The following is a 24735-nucleotide window of genomic DNA, read 5'->3' as shown; positions in this document are numbered from 1 at the left end:
AAATGTGACTAAAACCAAAATTAAAACTATTCAAGAGACTATGACTAAAACTAAAATCAAAATTGTGCTGCCAAAAACAACACTGGAATCAAGCATTCAACCAGGCTGTCCTGTGTGTAATGAGGTGAAATAATAAGTTGCATGCATCCTTTGAAGTGATTTGTTTTCTCTGCTTCCTTCCTTGCAGGTACCTGGTGCTGGAGCACGTGTCAGGGGGCGAGCTGTTCGACTACCTGGTGAAGAAAGGCAGGCTAACGCCCAAAGAGGCCAGGAAGTTCTTCCGACAGATCATCTCCGCCCTGGACTTCTGCCACAGTCACTCCATATGGTCAGTCACACACACATTCAGTCACTCCATAGTCGAACAAAATGTACAGTGTGTTGGTGGGCCTTGATGCCGTCGTAATGACTTGCTGAAAATAGCCGATCTACAAGCCCACAACGCCTCGCGCTGCGACGAGCTTGTAGATCGTCTATTTTCAGCATGCAACCACGTGTAAAATGACTTATACTGGATCTCTTGTCCACTAGTACCTTCCTAACATTTTAGTCTAGTTTTTATTCGTTGACGAAATTGTCAACATAATAGTTTTAGTCATCATAGCTTAGTTTCCATTTAGTTTTCGTCAGTGAAAAAAACGTAGTCGACGAACATTTTTCGTCATAGTTTTGGTCGACGAAATCAACACTGCAGTACTGCTACCCCATACCATTACACTCCGAAGTGAAAGATGTAGCGCTATGTGAACGGTACGGTATCATCACAATATAAGCCTCTCACACATATATCATGCTTACAGCCCCATTGGTTCTCTCTCAGAGAGTCTCATAGTAAACATGAATGAGGACCAGATGGTTTCAGTGTTTATCGCGCACACAGCAGTGACAAACTGTGTCCTGATTTTGACAGAGTGCATTGTCAGCATCTAATGACTCTGGAGGAGCTGTTGATTGCAGATCTAGTCCATTAGAGATTTGACAACAAGTCAAGACAACAACACCTCCTAATAGCCAAGCACTTCCTTTCATTTGAAGGCCATCAGAGATTGCTTTATACAAAGAAAAGCAATTTGAAAGATGAAGGCATCCCTGATTATTATTAGTGTTGTTTTTGGCAGCAAATTTAGATTTTAGTTTTGCAAACGGGGAGCGATAAAACGTGCCTATAGTTCATTTTCAATGAGACCTGCGTTTTTGCTCGCAAGCGTATTTACGTGAGTGCGGTCCCGTGAATTTGTTTGCCTGTGACTCAGACCTAACCTGACTCCGCCAGATGGGGCAGCAGAGAGTACACTGGGTTCCCCCCTCCTGCTCCCATCTGGGAACTCTCAGGCAGACTTGATGCCCGGCCACAAAACGGCCTGGCCAATCAGCAGCAGCTTCTAGCAGCTTCTAGCAGCAGCTTCTAGCTTCTAGCTGCTGCTGATCTGGCGGAGTCAGGTTAACTCAGACCTGGATTCGGTTTAGCTTGCGTTGTTGCGCCCCTCTTGAGCAGACCTGTAGCAGACCTGTTGTTGTTCCAGGCAACACCGTCTCTTGAATAGTTTTCATTTAGTTTTAGTCACCTGGAATGTTTTAGTGTTTAGTCTAGTTTTAGTCGACTAAATATAATACGATTTTAGTCGACTAAATGTACAGTTGATTTAGTCGCCTAAAATGTATTTTGGTGGGCCTTGATGCCGTCGTAATGACTGATTTTACACTTGCTGAAAATAGCCGATCTGGAAGCTCACAACGCGTCACTTCTCTTTGTTCACCTCTACAGCCACAGAGATCTGAAGCCAGAGAACCTGCTGCTGGACGAGAACAACAACACTGGTCTTCTGTTTCATGTGTCCTCTCCTTCTCTTTGTTCACCTCTACAGCCACAGAGATCTGAAGCCAGAGAACCTGCTGCTGGACCAGAAGAACAACACTGGTCTTCTGTTTCATGTGTCCTCTCCTTCTCTTTGTTCACCTCTACAGCCACAGAGATCTGAAGCCAGAGAACCTGCTGCTGGACGAGAAGAACAACATCAGGATAGCAGACTTTGGCATGGCGTCACTGCAGGTCGGGGACAGTCTACTGGAGACCAGCTGTGGGTGAGTTCAGGGACACACATAGACACTGCAGGTCGGGGACAGTCTACTGGAGACCAGCTGTGGGTGAGTTCAGGGACACACATAGACATCAAAGGGGGCTTCAGCACCCTGCCCTTTTACCCGTCTGTAAAACAACTGCCCTCTCCAGACCACCAATGCAGCATTTACTACATGGTGAAAGAAATGCAAAATGCCACTCCTCTCCGTTCCATGCCATGCCAGAAGGCAGCATTCAGGAGAATTGCTTTTTTTCCCGAAGTCTCCTGAACTTGAACACAGTATTTTGCGTTGAACAAATTATGTTTAGAAATCCATGTCGTTACACCTGCGTCTCCACTAGCTAAAGAGCACTCTTAGCTAGTGTTGCGCCCCGGAAATAGCTGATCTTGAGCTTTTAGATCTGGTAACCGCAAGGTTGCCAGTTCGAACCCGGGCTCCCCCAGAGTTAGTGTCGAAGTGTCCCTGAGCAAGACACTGAACCCCAAATTGCTCCTGATGTGCTGGTTGGTGCCTTGCATGGTTTCCGCCGCCATCTGTGTGAATGGGTGAATGTGAAAGCATTGAATACAGTTGAATGAAGTGTCGGGTGTGGAAGAATCAAGGCCAGTGTAAATCATGGCCAACGGGGACCAATCAGGAACAGTTTGAATCAAACGGACCAAGTGTGAATCTGCCCTAGGGGCGACTCACACCTTCGCATCTAGCATACAACATTGATGCATGCTAGATGTATATGAAAGGGTTTGTTTACATCTTGCCCCAATGCATTTCCAATGGAAGTCACATGGTTTGACACAACATTTATGTTGTACGGCTTTCGGCTGTGTTTCGACTGCCCCCCCCCCCCCCCCCCCCCTCATACAACACAAATGTTGTGTCAAACCATGTGACTCACATTGGAAATGCATTGTGAGCTTGCATCAGCTATACATCTCATGCATCAGCTATACATCAGTCTGTTGTAAAGGTGTGAGTCAGGCCCTAGACTGCACCCAAACCAGGAATGAGATGAGATGAGATGTACTTTATTATTCCCGCAGGGAAATTGATACGTTACAGCAGCGTAATGTAAAATGTAAAAATAAACAACAGACAGACAGAAAAAACACATTGGACACAACTGGACATAATCACAACAAGAACAAAGACTTCTGGACCCTCTCGGAAACGAGATGATACATCAGATCTCAAGGGGGGGGTATCCTAAATAAAGGTTCATATATTCAGACACAGGACCATAAGCATTGGGGGGGAAAGTTCTTATGTGTTGTATAGTCTGATGGCGGTTGGCAGAAAGGAGAGTCTATACCGCTCTGTGTTCATTCTCGGAGGGAAGGTGAGCCTACGACTAAGGGCCGATTCATACTCCTATTTTACCGCTGTTTCGGCGCTGTAGTGCCGAAATGATTTCGGCTCGTCAGAAATCTTCAGTAGCACCGAAGAGCCGACTTTAGGACTGTACCCGCCCCCCCGAACCTCAAATGACGTAGGCTCTACAGAGCCGGACCGACTTTTATTCGGTCGGTTCATATAGGAGTATGAATCGGCCCTAAAGGTGCTCACTCTGTCCTTCAATAATCGCATTTAGAGTGAAATTGCGTAGTAAATACTACATCATCAATGTATTTCATAAAGTGTTTCTTTTGTTGCCAGATTGTCATACAGTACATGAAACGTTTCTGAATGCAACAAATAATAATAAAACAAAACAAATATATAATATATAATATGGAAATATTCCACTAAACCGTGTCTGTCAGTGTTTGTCTGATAACGAGTTAACCCATTTTGACCTGAGATCAGATTCTAAAAATGTCTTCTACATCCTGACAGTTTTCTGAAAAAGCTATGTTTCTATGTCAGTCGTTCTTGGATTTTTCAAAAAATAGCAGACCTACAAGCTCATAGCGCGCCACTCGGTGGCGCGCTATGAGCTTGTAGATCTGCTATTTTTCAATAGCTAAAGCATAACATAGTGCTAACACCAAAAGGGGTTCCCGCCCAAAACGGGCTAGCCTACTAGCACAGGGCCGCGTGGGTTGCATGGAAATGGTGCAGAATTTGAGACGTAAACAACAGAGACAATCAGAAGTACTTCAACGCTGGCCAAAACACTGTACAAAAGCACAATAGGTCTTCACATAGAGGGCAAAGAACAAAGGCTGTGTTGTCACTGCAAAAAAATCCCTGGGTCTTTTGGAAGTGTCTATTCCACTATTGTCCTCTCTTATCTCAATGATGTGAATTGTTTTAATTAGGCGACCGCATTAGATGAAATCGCAAAAAAATACCCCGCCCCCGCGCCAAGTATCAGCTACTGTAACACTGCCCTTTTACGCAACCTTCCGTCTAACAGAATGTATTAAATGTCACTCAGGCACGACTGTGGACACCTTGCCCCTGGCGATGGCGTGAAAACCATGTTCTGGTATAATTAGTTCGCAGTTAGCAGTGCTCTGACACAGCTATGTTTGACTAGTGCAAATTGATCCGCGTTTGCATAATATTAGCATAATTAAATACAACGCTGGCAATGATGGAGTGCGTGTTTACACAGGGTTGTGTTTGCAGCACTGCGAGGACGCATGTTTACCAGTGGTGGAAAAAGTACTCAATTGTTTTACTTAAGTAAAAGTACCAATACTGCAATTTAGAACTACTTCGTTACAAGTAAAAGTACGGAATTGAAAAATTTACGTGAGTAAAAGTACAAAAGTGTCGGCATCAAAATGTACTTAAAGTCCTAAAGGTAAAAGTACTCATATTGCAGAATGTCCCATTTTCACAAGTTCAAAATGTGTACAAAGTCTATTGAGAATAGACGCGTTGCGACGCATTGTGAGCTTGTAGATCGGCTATTTTCAAATGGCCGAAATGTATAGGGTTGAAGTGGTTAATGTATGTTTTCTAATCAAAATTAAAATCTCCGAAGTAACTAGTAACTAAAGTTTTCAAATAATTGTAGTGGAGTAAAAGTAAAAATGTTGGCCCTTGAGATGTAGTGGAGTAAAAGTACTGGAAATTGGAAATGCTCAAGTAAAGTACAAATACCTCAAAATTGTACCATTTTTGGTGTTAGCATTATGTTATGCTTTAGCTATTGAAAAATAGCAGATCTACAAGCTCATAGCGCGCCACCGAGTGGCGCGCTATGAGCTTGTAGGTCTGCTATTTTTGAAAAATCGAAGAACGACTGACATAGAAACATACAAAATGGGATAAGTACAGTACTTCAGTAAAAGTACTTAGTTACTTTACACAGGGTTGTGTTTGCAGCCCTGTGAGGACGCCAGGATGCAGCGGCGTGCTCCAGTCATGCTTCTCTCGGGTCTTCATAAAACGCACAAAACAAAATGGATCCATTAGTCACTTTAGGCTACATGTATTTTCACACTGCTTGATTATTGCGATGACGAAGACGCTAAGCCGGGCATATTGTGAGCCCAATAGATTTGCACAATACATCATTTTATGCAACATATTATTATGTGTGTGTGTGTGTGCGTGCGTGCGCACGTTAGCATGTGTTGTGTCATGTGTCTTGTCTCACGGTATAAATTCTCTGTTCACAGATCTCCACACTATGCCTGCCCAGAGGTCATCAGGGTAAGTGCACCCTCTCTTTATCTCTCTTGCTCTCTCTCTCTCTCTCTCTCCTCTCTCTCTGCTCCACTTTTTGTTTCATAATGGTGCCTCCAACCACATTCTCCAGAGTGGCAGTCTGTTAATGTGACTCCGCTCTCGGCTCTGTATTCAGTGAGTAGCGGTGCACTTGGCTGTCATCACGTGTAACGTCATCTTAAGTGAGGCACAATGTTCCGAATGTGAAGTCACTGTGTTTCATAAGTTTATATGGACATGATTGTGCAGGAGTGAATGAATGTACTCGGTACTTATAATGGGTTAGTGAGTATGGACTATGGAGTCTCATCTTGTCTTCCTGTCTCTCTCTGTCTCTCTCTCTCTCTCTCTCTCTCTCTGTCTCTCTCTCTCTCTCTGTCTCTGTCTCTGTCTCTCTCTCTCTCTCTCTCTCTCTCTCTCTCTCTCTCTCTCTCTCTCTCTCTCTCTCTCTCTCTCTCTCTCTCTGCCTGGCCCAGGGAGAGAAGTATGACGGAAGAAAAGCCGATGCCTGGAGCTGCGGAGTTATCCTGTTTGCACTTTTAGTGGTGAGTGACGGCGCCTAATGTTCAGCTCAAGTATGAACTGCTAAGACTGCAACTCCAAATGTGAAAATCATGAAAATATAGCTATCTATTTTTCACTGGGCTTTAATTCATTCATGTCTGTATGTCTGTGCATCCATCCGTCAATCCTGGGACGATGGCGCCTACGCTATACTTTGGTGACCCCATGGTGGTTCGCAACCTGCAGGTCGGGAGTCCCCACATGGTTTTGAGGGGTCCCCAGATTTAAGGACTTTTAATACCTTTTTAATACCTAAATAAATTGTCAAATAAATAATAGTTGTCCCAAATTGTCAAATAATATAAGACACATTTTCACAACGTCATTGTGGAGGATCGACAGTTCAAATATGATCATTTTGGGGGATGGTGGCCTGAGAAGGTTGAGAACTAATGCTCTAGCGTAGCGTCACCTTGCATGTATTATTTTTGAAAGAAATTCATTTGAAACAAATTAAACAATACTAATCTCAAAATAACACAAAATGTACGATCTGAAAGATGGTGCTTGATACAAAAAAGGTACATGCAATAAAAAAAAGAAAAAAAAAGTTAAGTCTAAACTAAACTGTAATCAATTGTACTAATATATGTAGTCGTTTGTTTTTCCAGCCAGCCAACCAGTCATCTGTGGCATGCTTTCCAAACAAATTGCTGCTCCCATAGAGTATATTACTCTGAGCCGCTCAGTTGCACCATCATGTACACCGTTCAGGCTGACACATGACAGAGACACAAGACTCCAGACTTGTCTTTCCCTCTTTATTAAGATTGAGCGCATCGCCCAGCCATCATGTGAAGATAGATCTTCCTACTTCAGCTTTTTTTAGTTATTACTCTTCTTCACACCGTGTCAACAGCCATCTGTTCTGTCTCTGAGACGTGGTCCTTTCCAATGAGACGTCCTATCAGTCATTATCCCATTCTGAACGGGAACCCCCTTTTGGTGTTTTAAGCATTAGGTTATACTTTAGCTATTGCAAAATAGCAGATCTACAAGCTTGTAGCGCGGCACCGAGTGCCGCGCTACCAGCTTGTAGATCTGCTATTTTTGAAAAATCGTGAAAATGTGGCGCACATCCTTGAATATATTTTCTTTCAGAGCGAACGTTTTTAAGTCGAATCTTTGCTTCTGGGGGGGTGCCTGGAACAACACATTTTCAGATGGGGGTCCGTGGCCAAATACAGATAATTCTGGCGGTCCTCGACATGAAAAAGGTTGAGCACCACTGATATAGAAACATAGGTTTTTCAGAAAAATGTCATGATTTATATGACATTTTCAGAATCTGATCTCAGGTGTAAATGGGTTATACCATGACACCCCAACTCCCCAGCTGGGGGCGGAGAGGGGCTCGCAGTGTCGTCTGGCTCCTCTGACACCCAACTGGGGGCGGAGAGGGGCTCGCAGTGTCGTCTATGACGGATCTTTCAGAATGTCAGATCCACATTATCTTAGCGGGAACACCTGACAGGGCATTTACATCTGCACAAAAGCATGACGGTGTCATTGTATAGCCTGGTTGAAACGAGGGCGGACTGATCCGTTTGGCATTTTCGTGGATACATTTTTTTCACTAAACCAAACTATTGTTCCACCCAATCTCTGGGGTGCCCCGTGTGACCTGCGTTGAATGTGGTCGGGCCACCACTCTCCACACTCTCTAATGTAGCGCACTAATATTAAATGCCATGGTCTTTAAACCTGAAAAAAGTCATTCAATTTCAAAAGGCAATTTTCAGGCCCTGGAAAATGTATGGCAAGTGATACATTTTAAGGTTTTTAATTTGTTATATTTTGTTTTAATTCTTACCATCGCACTAATTATATCAGGAGAGATGCATCCACCATACCGTTCCATGTATTGCGAAGGTTTCCTTACAGAGATTAACCTTTTGCTGTTGTGAAAGTTTCTTTAACTTTCTTGGAGTAAGTTAAGTTTAATGGTATGTGGCAAAGGAAGGACTATGGGCTCTATCTTGCGTCAGAGGCAATAAATCCGTAATTTGGGGATTTAGTATGTGTCCAAATGGACACATACTGTACACTGTACAAGAAAAGGGCACATTGCTGTCCAGAGGGCAAGGGCAGGTGGTGCTCTAGCACCCCCTAGTGTCTATCTGTGCACGCCACTGCCCGTTAGGGTCCATTTGGTTCCATTTGTACAGACCATTTGTACAGACCCACAAGGGTCCATTTGGTTCCAAACTATCATTTTGATGGGGACCCCCTAGAACTCCCTCAAGGGGTCCCCGGACCACTGCACTAGTAGCCTCGGAAACCCAGACGTTTTTATTTCCAGGGAGAAAGAAAAAAGTCTGGGGCCGAGTCCACTTCAATTCGGCATAGAGTAGCACGAACATCGATCACTCTCTGCTGATTTCTGATCGTCTGCACCTTTGTTACATACACGCACACACGTACACACACACACACACACACACACACACACACACGCACACACACACACACACACACACACACACACACACACACACACACTCCTCTCTCTCTGTCGCTCTAATGAATTAGTCTCATGTCGCGCAGCTGCGTCTAGATTCTCCCGGCGGATCCTGCCGGGAGCTGCCTATGCCATAGAAAGCATAGGTGGACCCCAGTCTAGTGTACCACTGACTGACTGTCTCTCCAGGGCGCCCTGCCGTTCGACGACGACAACCTGAGGAACCTTCTGGAGAAGGTGAAGTTGGGCGTGTTCCACATGCCTCACTTCATCCCCCCAGACTGCCAGAACCTGCTGCGGGGCATGATCGAGGTGGACGCCACCAAGAGACTCACGGTGGGTACACAGTGGTGGAAAAAGTACTCGATTGTTTTACTTAAGTAAAAGTACCAATACTGCAATGTAGAACTACTTCGTTACAAGTAAAAGTACGGAATTGAAAATGTACTTGAGTAAAAGTACAAAAGTATCGGCATCAAAATGTACTTAAAGTACTAAAAGTAAAAGTACTCATATTGCAGAATGTCCCATTTCACAAGTTCAAAATGTGTACAAAATTTGGTACACTGGTACACAACCTCACTATCAACACTGGTACACAACCTCACCGCACAACTGTGCTGACTCCATGATGCACTAGCATTCTAAGGGCTAATTCATATACTGTTTGAGAAATGTACCAAACTGTCAGTATCATTAGCTGCACCAGCGACATTATCCTGGTTAATATTATTCCACATAAATCTGTATTACAACCATAGCCGAGTCCTGCTTCTTAATTCATGTTCCACACTAATCTGCAGCTGAACATTAATACCGTCAGGAATGAATGAAGAGATCATTATGCTAATGTTCTTCTCTTCCATGTCCTCCTACAGCTAGAGCAAATCCAGAAGCATACGTGGTACCTGTAAGTGCACGCACGCACGCACGCACGCACGCACGCACGCACGCACGCACGCACGCACGCACGCACGCACGCACGCACGAGTGTGGTGTATCTGTACTGTATGTTGATGCATTTGTATAATTATGTTTGTGTGTTTAGCTTTATGAAAACCACTTATTATTAAACCCTATAGACATTGTTGAATGGAGCCCCTCCCCTTTCTTCGACCAGCTTTCTTTCCCCCCTCTCTCTCTCTTTCCCCAACCGCACATGTTTTATACTTTTTACTTGTCAAACATGGGCTATTATTGTCAAATAATATAAGAAAGAGGCACAACATTGTGAAAATGATCTACAAGCTTCTGATAAACCAACTAAACGTAATGCCTCAACTCCTACAATTATTAGTACAGGAAATCTATGGAAAATACAGGATCAACCTCAAACTAATTGCAAAAAAACCCAAACTCAGCTGATTTTGTATCTTCAATATATCCTGCATAACAGAAAAAAGGTTGCCTGGAATTGTCTGAGGGGACAGTTTAGAAAATGGCCTGTACAGTGTGGCCACCATAGACATCCTATATAAGGCAAATATTTTCTAGATTTCCTTTTGCTTTAAAAATTTAGATACAAAATCAGCTGAGTTTGGGGTTTTTTTGCAATTAGTTTGAGGTCAAATTACATTATTACTGGATCCAAGTGTAATTAATGCATGTGGTTTTGTTGTGGTTTTCCCAGAGCTGGGAAGAACGAGCCTGAACCGGAGCAGCCCGTTCCCAGGAAGGTGGCCATCAAGATGCTGGCCGCGGTGGAGGACATTGACCCGGACGTCCTGGAGAGCATGCACTCCCTGGGCTGCTTCCGAGACAAGGACAAACTCACCAAAGACCTGCTGGCTGAAGAGTACGTATACAGTACTGTACATGACGGGGTTGTTTTTGGCAGCAAAATTAGATTTTTAGTTTCAGTCATTGAATAGTTTGAATTTAGTTTTTAGTCACATTTTAGTCACCCGGAATGTTTTAGTGTTTAGTCTAGTTTTAGTCGACTAAATGTCATGAGATTTCAGTCGACTAAATCTACGGTTGATTTAGTCGACTGAAATGTGTTTTGGCGGGCCTTGATGCCGTCGTAATGGCTGTTTTGCGGCGCGTTGTGAGCTTGTAGATCGGCTATTTTCAGCATGCAACTAATTGTAAAATGACTTATACTGGATCCACTAGTCCCTTCCTAACATTTTAGTCTAGTTTTTATTTGTTGACGAAATTGTCAGTATGTTTAGTCTTAATTTTAGTCATCATAGCTTAGTTTTCATTTAGTTTCCATGTAGTTTTCGTCAGTGGAAAAAGGTAGTCGACGGACATTTTTCATCTTAGTTTTAGTCGACGAAATCAACACCTGCTGTACATGAGATGGAGACCCAAGGAGGTAAGGTGTGGGGGGGGGGGGGGGGGGTGGGGGGACAGGTTAAATATGAAATAAGGGGAAAAAAACACTGAGGAAGCAGATTGGAAGGAAGACGGGACGGGTGGTGCAGGGGTGGGGCTGGTGGGGGGGTGGGGCTGACACCAGACATTTCTGTTGTCAGCTTGATGAATCCTTCTGGTTAAAATGTCTTCTGATGATAGAGTGTCGGGGGAGCCCTAGTCTTAACCAACAGACATGTTATAGTGATCTCTCTCTCTCTCTCTCTCTCTCTCTCTCTCTCTCTCTCTCTCTCTGTCTCTCTGTCTCTCTCTGTCTCTCTCTGTCTCTCTGTCTCTCTCTCTCTCTCTCTCTCTCTCTCTGTCTCTCTGTCTCTCTCTGTCTCTCTTTCTCTCTCTCTCTCTCTCTCTCTCTCTCTCTCTCCCTCCCTCCAGTGAGAGCGACAACCAGGAGAAGATGATCTACTTCCTGCTGCTGGACCGTAAAGAGAGGTACCCCAGCCAGGAGGACCAGAACTTGCCCCAGCGCACTGAAATAGGTCAGCTGATCTATACTTCATCTCATTCATACATATAGTCTCAGTTATGCACGTCGTTGGTGCTAATTTAAATGTCTTCCTGACAGTTTTCTGAAAATCCTTATGTTTCTGTATCAGTGGTGCTCACTATTTCATGTCAAGGACCCCAAAAACGTTATGTAATATGCCTCCGCCCCCCATCTGAAAATATGTTGTTCCAGGGACCTCCCCAGAAGCAAAGATTTTACTTAAAATGTAATATATATTCAAAGATTTGAGATTTTCACGATTTTAAAAAAATAGCAGATCTACAAGTTCATAGCGCGGCACCGAGTGCCGCGCTATGAACTTGTAGGTCTGCTATTTGTGGCGCACATCTTTGAATATAATATATTCTTTCAGAGCGAACCTTTTTAACTCAAATCTTTGCTTCTGGAGGGGTCCCTGGAACAACATATTTTCAGATGGGTGTGGTCGGTGGCCAATTACATATATATATATTTGGGGGTCCTTGACATGAAATATTGAGCACCACTGATATAGAAACATAGGTATTCCAGAAAACTGTCTAAAACTAGTTTAGAAGACATTTTTTTAAATGTCGACGTCGGGCTTAAATGGGCTAAACCTCCATGTCCCCCTGTACTGTACGTGTTCAGCGGACCCTCCCAGTAACCCTAACCCTGTACTGTACGTGTTCAGCGGACCCTCCCAGGAAGCGCGTGGATTCTCCCATGTTGAGTCGCCACGGCAAGAGGAGGCCAGAGAGGAAGTCTATGGAGGTGCTGTGCGTCACCGAGGGGGGGTCCCCTGTGCCCGTGAGACGGGCCATCGACATGGCCCACGGACAGAGGTACGCACTGTGTGTCACTATACTGTGTATTACCACTGTATCTGGAGTCTTGAGACGGGCCATCGACATGGCCCACGGACAGAGGTACGCACCGTGTGTCACTATACTGTGTATTACCACTGTATCTGGAGTCTTGAGACGGGCCATCGACATGGCCCACGGACAGAGGTACGCACTGTGTGTCACTATACTGTGTATTACCACTGTAGCTGGAGTCTCGCGTAGCCACACGACTATTCCACAATCTCCGAATGCTAGAGTCTGGAACTACACCGAGTAAGGACTAGAGTCTGGAACTACACCGAGTAAGGAAGCTAGAGTCTGGAACTACACCGAGTAAGGAAGCTAGAGTCTGGAACTACACCGAGTAAGGAAGCTAGAGTCTGGAACTACACCGAGTAAGGAAGCTAGAGTCTGGAACTACACCGAGTAAGGAAGCTAGAGTCTGGAACTACACCGAGTAAGGAAGCTAGAGTCTGGAACTACACCGAGTAAGGAAGCTAGAGTCTGGAACTACACCGAGTAAGGAAGCTAGAGTCTGGAACTACACCGAGTAAGGAAGCTAGAGTCTGGAACTACACCGAGTAAGGACTAGAGTCTGGAACTACACCGAGTAAGGAAGCTAGAGTCTGGAACTACACCGAGTAAGGAAGCTAGAGTCTGGAACTACACCGAGTAAGGACTAGAGTCTGGAACTACACCGAGTAAGGAAGCTAGAGTCTGGAACTACACCGAGTAAGGAAGCTAGAGTCTGGAACTACACCGAGTAAGGACTAGAGTCTGGAACTACACCGAGTAAGGAAGCTAGAGTCTGGAACTACACCGAGTAAGGACTAGAGTCTGGAACTACACCGAGTAAGGAAGCTGTGGCATTTCCCTTTTTATGAAAATATATTTGTAAAAGTTCTTTACATTTATTTTTTTTTAAAACATCCATTTATGCTAAGCAGCAAGCTATAGGCTATATGCTTGCTTAGATGATTTCTATTTATATTAGGATAAATGTGCGCGACTGTACGAAACGGAAATGGGGAGGACACTTTACAGCTTACTCATGATCAGAGCTTCCGTTGCTCCACACTGTATGACGGAAGCTTTTTCACATTTTTTATTTAACTACAATGTAACTACATTAGCATTACTTTTGACAGTTCAGAAACATATTTGACTTCCTTGATGTACCCTTGCATCGTACTGTACTGTACGCAGCTCTTTTAAATTGAATTCTGCTATAAAACAGTATATAAAAGGCTCTGTGAAGTATATTAATTAAAACATGAAAGTCCATAAAGTCTCGGTCAGAAGTTTCCTGGCAGTAGAATATCTTGCCAGAGGGAGGAGGGGGAGGGGCTGAGAGGGAGGAGGGGGAGGGGCTGAGAGGGAGGAGGGGGAGGGGCTGAGAGGGAGGAGGGGGAGGGGCTGCAGCTGCACCACTCACCAGGGAAGGAAGGAAGGAATGAGGGGATTAAACTTTGTATTATAAAACTAATAATAATACATATTATGATGATGCTCTCAACATCATGCTATACATGCAATTACTTTCTATTGCTAAATTTAGATGAAACTTGGGTTCCTCTCCTATTTACAGTAGGTGCAGTCCAGACAATTATAACGAATTATTAATAATTTAATTGTATTATTATTGTCCCTTAGGGACACTATAGGGTTGATGTGGTTAAAGAAAAAAGGTGCAACACAATGTTAACAAAACGTTCATCCGGTGCACATTTTAAGTTAAATAGGCAAACGAGTGAAAACCAGCGGGCTGAAAACAGAAGTCTGTCATCATGTTTGTGAAAAAAGTTGTATTCCTTCTCAAATGTCATGCTGGCATTGCAGGGCCTTTGCGATGTGTTTGTTGTGGAAATTCATATTGCATTGACAACAAAAACACGATTCATCATAGCCCTATCATCATAAAGCTACTACACAGTATACCCACACACCCACCACACACAGAGTCCTGAGGGGTTTTAGCATTATTATTATTATTGTCAGTGACAGCAGGGTGCTTGCATATTATAGTAACTAGTTATTAGTTATTGCTGCATACAGTACAAAGACTGAAAAGGCTCCTTTTTGCTGAAATAGCATCATTAAACTGGAGAGTACATTGTTGTTAAGGTTGTTAAGGCAAACCATGTAGGGAAGCTTCACAAAGACAGCTGGGCATTGCAAATGGAAGTGGCTTCCTTTAGTGTGGAAGTATGGTGAACATCAGTGTTGTTTTTTCTATTTTAGTTTTAGTCATAGTCTTTGGAATGAAACTTCATTTAGTTTTAGTCACATTTTAGTCACCCGGAATGTTTTAGTGTTAGTCTAGTTTTTAGTCGACTAAATATCATAAGCTTTTAGTCGACTAAATCTACAATTGATTTAGTATGCAACTAATTGTAAAATGACTTATAGTGGATCTCTTGTCCACTAGTCCCTTCCTAACATTTTAGTCTAGTTTTTATTTGTTGACAAAATTGTCAATATATTTAGTCTTAGTTTTAGTCATCATAGCTTAGTTTTCATTTAGTTTCCATTTAGTTTTCGTCAGTGAACGACGGACATTTTTCGTCTTAGTTTTAGTCGACGAAAACAACACTGGTGAACATGTCAGTGACCCTAGCATGATTAGTGTGGTAGTATGGTGGTCATGCTAGTGACCCTAGCATGATTAGTGTGGTAGTATGGTGGACATGTCAGTGACCCTAGCATGATTAGTGTGGTAGTATGGTGGACATGCTAGTGACCCTAGCATGATTAGTGTGGTAGTATGGTGGACATGCTAGTGACCCTAGCATGATTAGTGTGGTAGTATGGTGGACATGCTAGTGACCCTAGCATGATTAGTGTGGTAGTATGGTGAACATGCTAGTGACCCTAGCATGATTAGTGTGGTAGTATGGTGGACATGCTAGTGACCCTAGCATGATTAGTGTGGTAGTATGGTGGACATGCTAGTGACCCTAGCATGATTAGTGTGGTAGTATGGTGAACATGCTAGTGACCCTAGCATGATTAGTGTGGTAGTATGGTGGACATGCTAGTGACCCTAGCATGATTAGTGTGGTAGTATGGTGGACATGTCAGTGACCCTAGCATGATTAGTGTGGTAGTATGGTGGACATGTCAGTGACCCTAGCATGATTAGTGTGGTAGTATGGTGGACATGTCAGTGACCCTAGCATGATTAGTGTGGTAGTATGGTGGACATGTCGGTGACCCTAGCATGATTAGTGTGGGAGTATGGTGGACATGTCGGTGACCCTAGCATGATTAGTGTGGGAGTATGGTGGTCATGTCAGTGACCCTAGCATGATTAGTGTGGGAGTATGGTGGTCATGTCAGTGACCCTAGCATGATTAGTGTGGTAGTATGGTGGACATGCTAGTGACCCTAGCATGATTAGTGTGGTAGTATGGTGGACATGCTAGTGACCCTAGCATGATTAGTGTGGTAGTATGGTGAACATGTCAGTGACCCTAGCATGATTAGTGTGGGAGTATGGTGGACATGTCGGTGACCCTAGCATGATTAGTGTGGTAGTATGGTGGACATGTCAGTGACCCTAGCATGATTAGTGTAGAAGTATGGTGGACATGCTAGTGACCCTAGCATGATTAGTGTGGTAGTATGGTGGACATGCTAGTGACCCTAGCATGATTAGTGTGGTAGTATGGTGGACATGCTAGTGACCCTAGCATGATTAGTGTGGTAGTATGGTGGACATGCTAGTGACCCTAGCATGATTAGTGACCCTAGCATGATTAGTGTGGTAGTATGGTGAACATGTCAGTGACCCTAGCATGATTAGTGTGGTAGTATGGTGGACATGTCAGTGACCCTAGCATGATTAGTGTGGTAGTATGGTGGACATGTCAGTGACCCTAGCATGATTAGTGTGGTAGTATGGTGGACATGTCAGTGACCCTAGCATGATTAGTGTGGAAGTATGGTGAACATGTCAGTGACCCTATAGCATGATTAGTGTGGTAGTATGGTGGACATGTCAGTGACCCTAGCATGATTAGTGTGGTAGTATGGTGGACATGTCAGTGACCCTAGCATGATTAGTGTGGTAGTATGGTGGACATGTCAGTGACCCTAGCATGATTAGTGTGGTAGTATGGTGGACATGTCAGTGACCCTAGCATGATTAGTGTGGTAGTATGGTGGACATGCTAGTGACCCTAGCATGATTAGTGTGGTAGTATGGTGGACATGTCAGTGACCCTAGCATGATTAGTGTGGGAGTATGGTGGACATGTCAGTGACCCTAGCATGATTAGTGTGGTAGTATGGTGGACATGTCAGTGACCCTAGCATGATTAGTGTGGTAGTATGGTGAACATGTCGGTGACCCTAGCATGATTAGCGTGGAAGTATGGTCAACATGTCAGTGACCCTAGCATGATTAGTGTGGGAGTATGGTGGACATGCTAGTGACCCTAGCATGATTAGTGTGGGAGTATGGTGGACATGCTAGTGACCCTATAGCATGACCCAAAATGTTTCCTCCTGTTTTTCTCTTTCTCTCTCTCTTTTTTCATTTTCTTTTTTAGCTTGCCGTGAATGCACTCAAGTCTTTGCTTCAGTTTACTTTATGTTCTGTGATGGTTTTACAGCATTCTCTTACGGTGCCAACTCCTCTCTGATATCTGTACAACGCATGCTTTTGTTAACACATTTTGCGCCCAAAACGTCTGTGGATGTCTTGGGTATTACCGCACGTGCATAGCCCAAGACGTCTGTGGACGTCTGTGTTTTCGCCATTGAGAATGCATTTGGCGTTTAAATTAAATAACTCAGAAACTATAAAACATTTCAAAGTAAAAAGTTCCAGCATGTGTCTCCACAGTCAGCTGAATTATAAAAAATGTGAATGGATTTTCTAGGTGAAAGTGATTTTGGGCAGTTTTGCGTGGGCTCTCAATGTGTTAATAGGATTTCACCTTTTCTCTCCTCGTTGTGATTTTTCTCTTTCTGTCGTTTCTGTTTATATTTATTGTTTGGGTCTTGTTCTTCTTTCTTCCTGTCTGCCTCTTCAGCAAGTCTGTGTTCAGTAAAAGCTTGGATATCACAAACGCTAACTGCAGCAAGGAAGAAAGGTATAGTCTTTTCTTTTTTTCCCCTTTGCTTTGTCTTATCGCCTCATTTCATCCACAAGCACCAGGGCCTTTTGCAAAATCCATTTCCTTTAGCTCTTCCGCCATGTTTTCGATCGCTTAAGCCGATAATCTAGTTAGCGGGGGGGGGGAGTAAACGGCCTTTTGTACCATCCCACGACCATGACAAGATCTAACGAGATCTTAATGAGTGCTAGTTGTCGAAAGTGTTGTTTTCCTATAGCAAACTGAAGCAGCATAGTAAAACCTGAGTAGACTGCATAGCACAGTTTTCAGTTTTTTTTCTTCACCACCTAAAAAAATAAGAATAAACATGTTTCCCGCCTTCTTTTGTTCCCACTTCTTTGTTATCTGTCCCTCATCATGGCAGATTTTTAGGTCAACTCTCCATGTATTCTTGCTCGCTATCTCACTCTTCACAGTCGAATATGGAAGGTCTTATATAGTATTGGTCCTTTTTTACTCTCAAAGCTAAATGAACACTCTGGATTTTACTGTGACTGCCACCCTCTGTCTTTACCCGTCCTCCCCCGTGCGTGCGTGCGTGCGTGCGTGCGTGCGTGCGTGCGTGCGTGCGTGCGTGCGTGCGTGCGTGCGTGCGTGCGTGCGTGCGTGCGTGCGTGCGTTAATTGTGTTTGTCTCTGATGTGCTAGTCTGTTTGCTCACTGAGGCGTGCTGAGGACGGGGTTATCTCATCACTGGCAGTGCATGGCCCTCCGGCCGGCCCGTGCTTTTCTTTCCTCCTCCGATGCCGTCCGTTGCCTCAACCTCGACCTTGCGTCTGAGTTTATGGACGTTCGCTCAACGGGGCCAACCAGTGATTAGCATACATTAACTGGCCCTGAGAACACAGACGGAGAACTCTTTACATACATTAACTGGCCATGAGAATACAGACGGAGAACTCTTTACATACATTAACTGGCCCTGAGAACACAGACGGAGAACTCTTTACATACATTAACTGGCCCTGAGAACACAGACGGAGAACTCTTTACATACATTAACTGGCCCTGAGAATACAGATGGAGAACTCTTTACATACATTAACTGGCCCTGAGAATACAGACGGAGAACTCTTTACATACATTAACTGGCCCTGAGAATACAGACGGAGAACTCTTTACATACATTAACTGGCCCTGAGAATACAGACGGAGAACTCTTTACATACATTAACAGACCCTGAGAATACAGACGGAGAACTCTTTACATACATTAACTGGCCATGAGAATACAGACAGAGAACTCTTTACATACATTAACTGGCCCTGAGAATACAGATGGAGAACTCTTTACATACATTAACTGGCCCTGAGAATACAGACGGAGAACTCTTTACATACATTAACTGGCCCTGAGAATACAGACGGAGAACTCTTTACATACATTAACTGGCCCTGAGAATACAGACGGAGAACTCTTTACATACATTAACAGACCCTGAGAATACAGACGGAGAACTCTTTACATACATTAACTGGCCATGAGAATACAGACAGAGAACTCTTTACATACATTAACTGGCCCTGAGAATACAGATGGAGAACTCTTTACATACATTAACTGGCCCTGAGAACACAGATGGAGAACTCTTTACATACATTAACTGGCCCTGAGAATACAGATGGAGAACTCTTTACATACATTAACTGGCCATGAGAATACAGACGGAGAACTCTTTACATACATTAACTGGCCCTGAGAATACAGATGGAGAACTCTTTACATACATTAACTGGCCCTGAGAATACAGATGGAGAACTCTTTACATACATTAACTGGCCCTGAGAATACAGACGGAGAACTCTTTACATACATTAACTGGCCCTGAGAATACAGATGGAGAACTCTTTACATACATTAACTGGCCCTGAGAATACAGATGGAGAACTCTTTACATACATTAACTGGCCCTGAGAATACAGATGGAGAACTCTTTACATACATTAACTGGCCATGAGAATACAGACGGAGAACTCTTTACATACATTAACTGGCCCTGAGAATACAGATGGAGAACTCTTTACATACATTAACTGGCCCTGAGAACACAGACGGAGAACTCTTTACATACATTAACTGGCCCTGAGAATACAGACGGAGAACTCTTTACATACATTAACTGGCCCTGAGAATACAGATGGAGAACTCTTTACATACATTAACTGGCCCTGAGAACACAGACGGAGAACTCTTTACATACATTAACTGGCCCTGAGAATACAGACGGAGAACTCTTTACATACATTAACTGGCCCTGAGAACACAGACGGAGAACTCTTTACATACATTAACTGGCCCTGAGAATACAGACGGAGAACTCTTTACATACATTAACTGGCCATGAGAACACAGACGGAGAACTCTTTACATACATTAACTGGCCCTGAGAACACAGACGGAGAACTCTTTACATACATTAACTGGCCCTGAGAATACAGATGGAGAACTCTTTACATACATTAACTGGCCCTGAGAATACAGACGGAGAACTCTTTACATACATTAACTGGCCCTGAGAATACAGACAGAGAACTCTTTACATACATTAACTGGCCCTGAGAATACAGATGGAGAACTCTTTACATACATTAACTGGCCATGAGAACACAGACGGAGAACTCTTTACATACATTAACTGGCCCTGAGAATACAGATGGAGAACTCTTTACATACATTAACTGGCCCTGAGAATACAGATGGAGAACTCTTTACATACATTAACTGGCCATGAGAATACAGACGGAGAACTCTTTACATACATTAACTGGCCCTGAGAATACAGACGGAGAACTCTTTACATACATTAACTGGCCCTGAGAATACAGACGGAGAACTCTTTACATACATTAACTGGCCCTGAGAATACAGACGGAGAACTCTTTACATACATTAACTGGCCCTGAGAATACAGATGGAGAACTCTTTACATACATTAACTGGCCCTGAGAATACAGACGGAGAACTCTTTACATACATTAACTGGCCCTGAGAATACAGACGGAGAACTCTTTACATACATTAACTGGCCCTGAGAATACAGACGGAGAACTCTTTACATACATTAACTGGCCCTGAGAATACAGACGGAGAACTCTTTACATACATTAACTGGCCCTGAGAATACAGACGGAGAACTCTTTACATACATTAACTGGCCATGAGAACACAGATGGAGAACTCTTTACATACATTAACTGGCCCTGAGAATACAGACGGAGAACTCTTTACATACATTAACTGGCCCTGAGAATACAGACGGAGAACTCTTTACATACATTAACTGGCCCTGAGAATACAGATGGAGAACTCTTTACATACATTAACTGGCCCTGAAAATACAGACGGAGAACTCTTTACATACATTAACTGGCCCTGAGAATACAGACGGAGAACTCTTTACATACATTAACTGGCCATGAGAATACAGACGGAGAACTCTTTACATACATTAACTGGCCCTGAGAATACAGATGGAGAACTCTTTACATACATTAACTGGCCCTGAAAATACAGACGGAGAACTCTTTACATACATTAACTGGCCCTGAGAATACAGACGGAGAACTCTTTACATACATTAACTGGCCATGAGAATACAGACGGAGAACTCTTTACATACATTAACAGACCCTGAGAACACAGACGGAGAACTCTTTACATACATTAACTGGCCCTGAGAATACAGACGGAGAACTCTTTACATACATTAACTGGCCCTGAGAATACAGACGGAGAACTCTTTACATACATTAACTGGCCCTGAGAATACAGACGGAGAACTCTTTACATACATTAACTGGCCCTGAGAATACAGACGGAGAACTCTTTACATACATTAACTGGCCATGAGAATACAGACGGAGAACTCTTTACATACATTAACTGGCCCTGAGAATACAGACGGAGAACTCTTTACATACATTAACTGGCCATGAGAATACAGACGGAGAACTCTTTACATACATTAACTGGCCCTGAGAATACAGACGGAGAACTCTTTACATACATTAACTGGCCCTGAGAATACAGATGGAGAACTCTTTACATACATTAACTGGCCATGAGAATACAGACGGAGAACTCTTTACATACATTAACAGACCCTGAGAATACAGACGGAGAACTCTTTACATACATTAACTGGCCCTGAGAATACAGACGGAGAACTCTTTACATACATTAACTGGCCCTGAGAATACAGACGGAGAACTCTTTACATACATTAACTGGCCCTGAGAACACAGACGGAGAACTCTTTACATACATTAACTGGCCATGAGAATACAGACGGAGAACTCTTTACATACATTAACAGACCCTGAGAATACAGACGGAGAACTCTTTACATACATTAACTGGCCCTGAGAATACAGACGGAGAACTCTTTACATACATTAACTGGCCCTGAGAATACAGACGGAGAACTCTTTACATACATTAACTGGCCCTGAGAATACAGACGGAGAACTCTTTACATACATTAACTGGCCCTGAGAACACAGATGGAGAACTCTGAGAATACAGACGGAGAACTCTTTACATACATTAACTGGCCCTGAGAACACAGACGGAGAACTCTGAGAATACAGACGGAGAACTCTTTACATACATTAACTGGCCCTGAGAACACAGACGGAGAACTCTGAGAATACAGACGGAGAACTCTTTTTAACGGTGGAACAAGAGAGCAAAACGGGGATGAAAACATTCAAACAATTATGTTCCAATCACTGGAAAAGTGTTTACTTCTGTTATCAAATTTGCTGTGAGCAATAGCTTAAAGGACCACTTCACCACTTTTCAACATCTCTTCATATAATTGGTCCTCACTAATGTTCATGATAAAACAGCCCTCATAGGAGGGCTTTGGGCAGTTCGGACACCCTTACCAGTGACATCATTAGGCAGATTTATTTTTAAACAAGATTTGTTTTAAAATATATTTAGATTTTTATTATCGTGAGAACGATGGCTTCAACTTTTGCATTGCAACTTTTCAGGAAAAGAAAGCCTGCCGTTTCTATTAGCTTGGATTCACCATCGATAATGTCACTGGTGGACGGGTTTCTGAACTACCCACAGCCCTCCTATGAGACACAGACTGAGTAGGAAAAAATGGTGGTATTTTATCATGAACATTAGTTAGGACCAATTATAGGAAGAGAAGTTGAAAAGTAGTGAAGTGGACCTTTAATCCAGTTTTAAACATATAATTTAGCTATTGAAAAATAGCAGATCTACAAGCTCATATTGCGCCACCGAGTGGCGCGCTACGAGCTTGTAGGTCTGCTATTTTTGAAAAATCGTTAAAATGTGGTGCAAATCTTAGAATATATATTCTTTCAGAGCGAATGTTTTTAACTCAAACCTTTGCTTCTGGGGGGGTCCCTGGAACACCATATTTTCAGATGGGGGTCTGCGGCCAATTACAGATATTGTTTGGGGGTTCTTGACATGAAATAGTTTGAGAACCACTGATAATAGAAACATAGGGTTTTTCAGAAAACTGTCAGGATTTAGAAGACATTTGTAGAATCTATAGTCAGGTCTAAATGGGTTAACGACAGACTTTGACCCATTTTGGACGGGAACCCTTTTTGGTGTTTCAAGCATTATGTTATACTTTAGCTATTGAAAAATAGCAGATCTACAAGCTCATAGCGCGCCACCGAGTGGCACGCTATGAACTTGTAGGTCTGCTATTTTTGAAAAATCGTAAAAATGTGGCGCAAATCTTTGAATATATATTCTTTCAAAGTGAATGTTTTTAACTCGGGTCTAAATGGATTAAAATGCTCCTGTGAGTCCAGGTGAATGGCGGTAGGATAATGTGTAGCACATTAACAGAGGTCTCCTCCGTGTCGGGTTGTATTGGAGGGCAGTCCTCCCGTTAGCCCATTTTGACCTGAGATCAGATTCTAAAAATGTCTTCTAATCCTGACAGTTTTCTGAAAAAGCTATGTTTCTATGTCAGTCGTTCTTCGATTTTTCAAAAATAACAGACCTACAAGTTCATAGCGCGCCACTCGGTGCCGCGCTATGAACTTGTAGATCTGCTATTTTTCAATAGCTAAAGCATAACATAATGCTAACACCAAAAGGGGTTCCCGCCCAACATGGGTTAAACCTGTCCAGCCATTCGTCTCTCTAAAGCATCCCCCCCTGGCAGAATAGTTACTACCGTATGCTACTGTATTTTACGGTTATTACCTCAAGATAAGCATCGTCCTTTCACAGTGAACGCCATTTTCATTTGTCATGTTTTTTTTTCTTTTTCTTGAGACCATTTCACATTGCGGCACAATTTATTTATTTTATATCGTAGAGATGCGTTATTGGTACTCGTACGTCAGGGCTTTAAGCAACTAGTCGACTAGTAAATCCACTAGTTGACCTTGCTGGTACTAGTTGACTAGTTGATAAGAAAAAAAAGGATTTTTATTTTCCCCGTTTTTGTAGGCCTCAAGATCAGCTAGAATGCTAGATTATAGTCACAATGTACACAGGTTTTAAATGTAGCTTTTACATGATGGGTAGTTAAACAACTAGACTAGTAAACTAGGCAACTATAGTCAACTAGTAAAAATCACTATAATTGAAAGGTCTACCGTACGGAAGTCCCAACATTTCATTTCTCATGACATCCACATACTGTATAGCATTGCATGGAACGTTTCAAAAACGCTTTGCCCATCAGCTCAGAAATCTAATCAGCGATGCCACTGAGTGTGTGTGTGTGTGTGTGTGTGTGTGTGTGTGTGTGTGTGTGTGTGTGTGTGTGTGTGTGTGTGTGTGTGTGTGTGTGTGTGTGTGTGTGTGTGTGTGTGTGTGTGTGTGTGTGTGTGTGTGTGTGTGTGTGTGTGTGTGTGTGTGTGTGTGTGTGTGTGTGTGCGCGCGCGTGCGAGCGAGAGTGTGTGTGTCTTCGAGCATATTTAAACATGATTTACTGTTTCAATTTCCATCTCCAACAAAGGCAAGTCATTCGTGGACAATTAAATCCCAAAGAGTTGTGCGCCGGACTCCGCGTGACGTTGCGACGGGGGAGGGAGGGGGGGACGGGACGAGAGGGAGGGGGCTCAGACGGGGGAGGGAGGGGGGGGGGGACGAGACGATGGCTCGGGAGACAGGGAGATATGAAAAGTTAATGAGTCGCAAATGAAAAATGAATACGGTACGCTCGTTGTGAGGAGAATA

General features: G+C 43.3%; 1 protein-coding gene across 4 annotated transcripts in view; it reads left to right on the top strand.

Annotated features, from left to right (window-relative positions):
* Window positions 1–24735, top strand: part of brsk2b (BR serine/threonine kinase 2b) — a 141518-nt gene that overhangs the window by 95872 nt on the left and 20911 nt on the right. For all 4 annotated transcript variants that reach the window (XM_079497559.1, XM_079497560.1, XM_079497558.1 and 1 more), the window contains exons 4-12: window positions 188–328; window positions 1966–2082; window positions 5655–5688; window positions 6180–6248; window positions 8918–9064; window positions 9607–9638; window positions 10359–10523; window positions 11480–11583; window positions 12265–12415. In XM_079497559.1, coding sequence (XP_079353685.1) covers window positions 188–328; window positions 1966–2082; window positions 5655–5688; window positions 6180–6248; window positions 8918–9064; window positions 9607–9638; window positions 10359–10523; window positions 11480–11583; window positions 12265–12415 — 960 coding nt within the window. The remainder of the gene's footprint in view (window positions 1–187; window positions 329–1965; window positions 2083–5654; window positions 5689–6179; window positions 6249–8917; window positions 9065–9606; window positions 9639–10358; window positions 10524–11479; window positions 11584–12264; window positions 12416–24735) is intronic.

The sequence above is a fragment of the Electrona antarctica genome, assembly GCF_951216825.1.
Source record: "Electrona antarctica genome assembly, chromosome: 3".
Taxonomy (NCBI): Eukaryota; Metazoa; Chordata; class Actinopteri; order Myctophiformes; family Myctophidae; genus Electrona; species Electrona antarctica.
The sequence above is the reverse complement of the archived record's forward strand: the minus strand, read 5'-3'. Positions and strand labels throughout refer to the sequence as shown.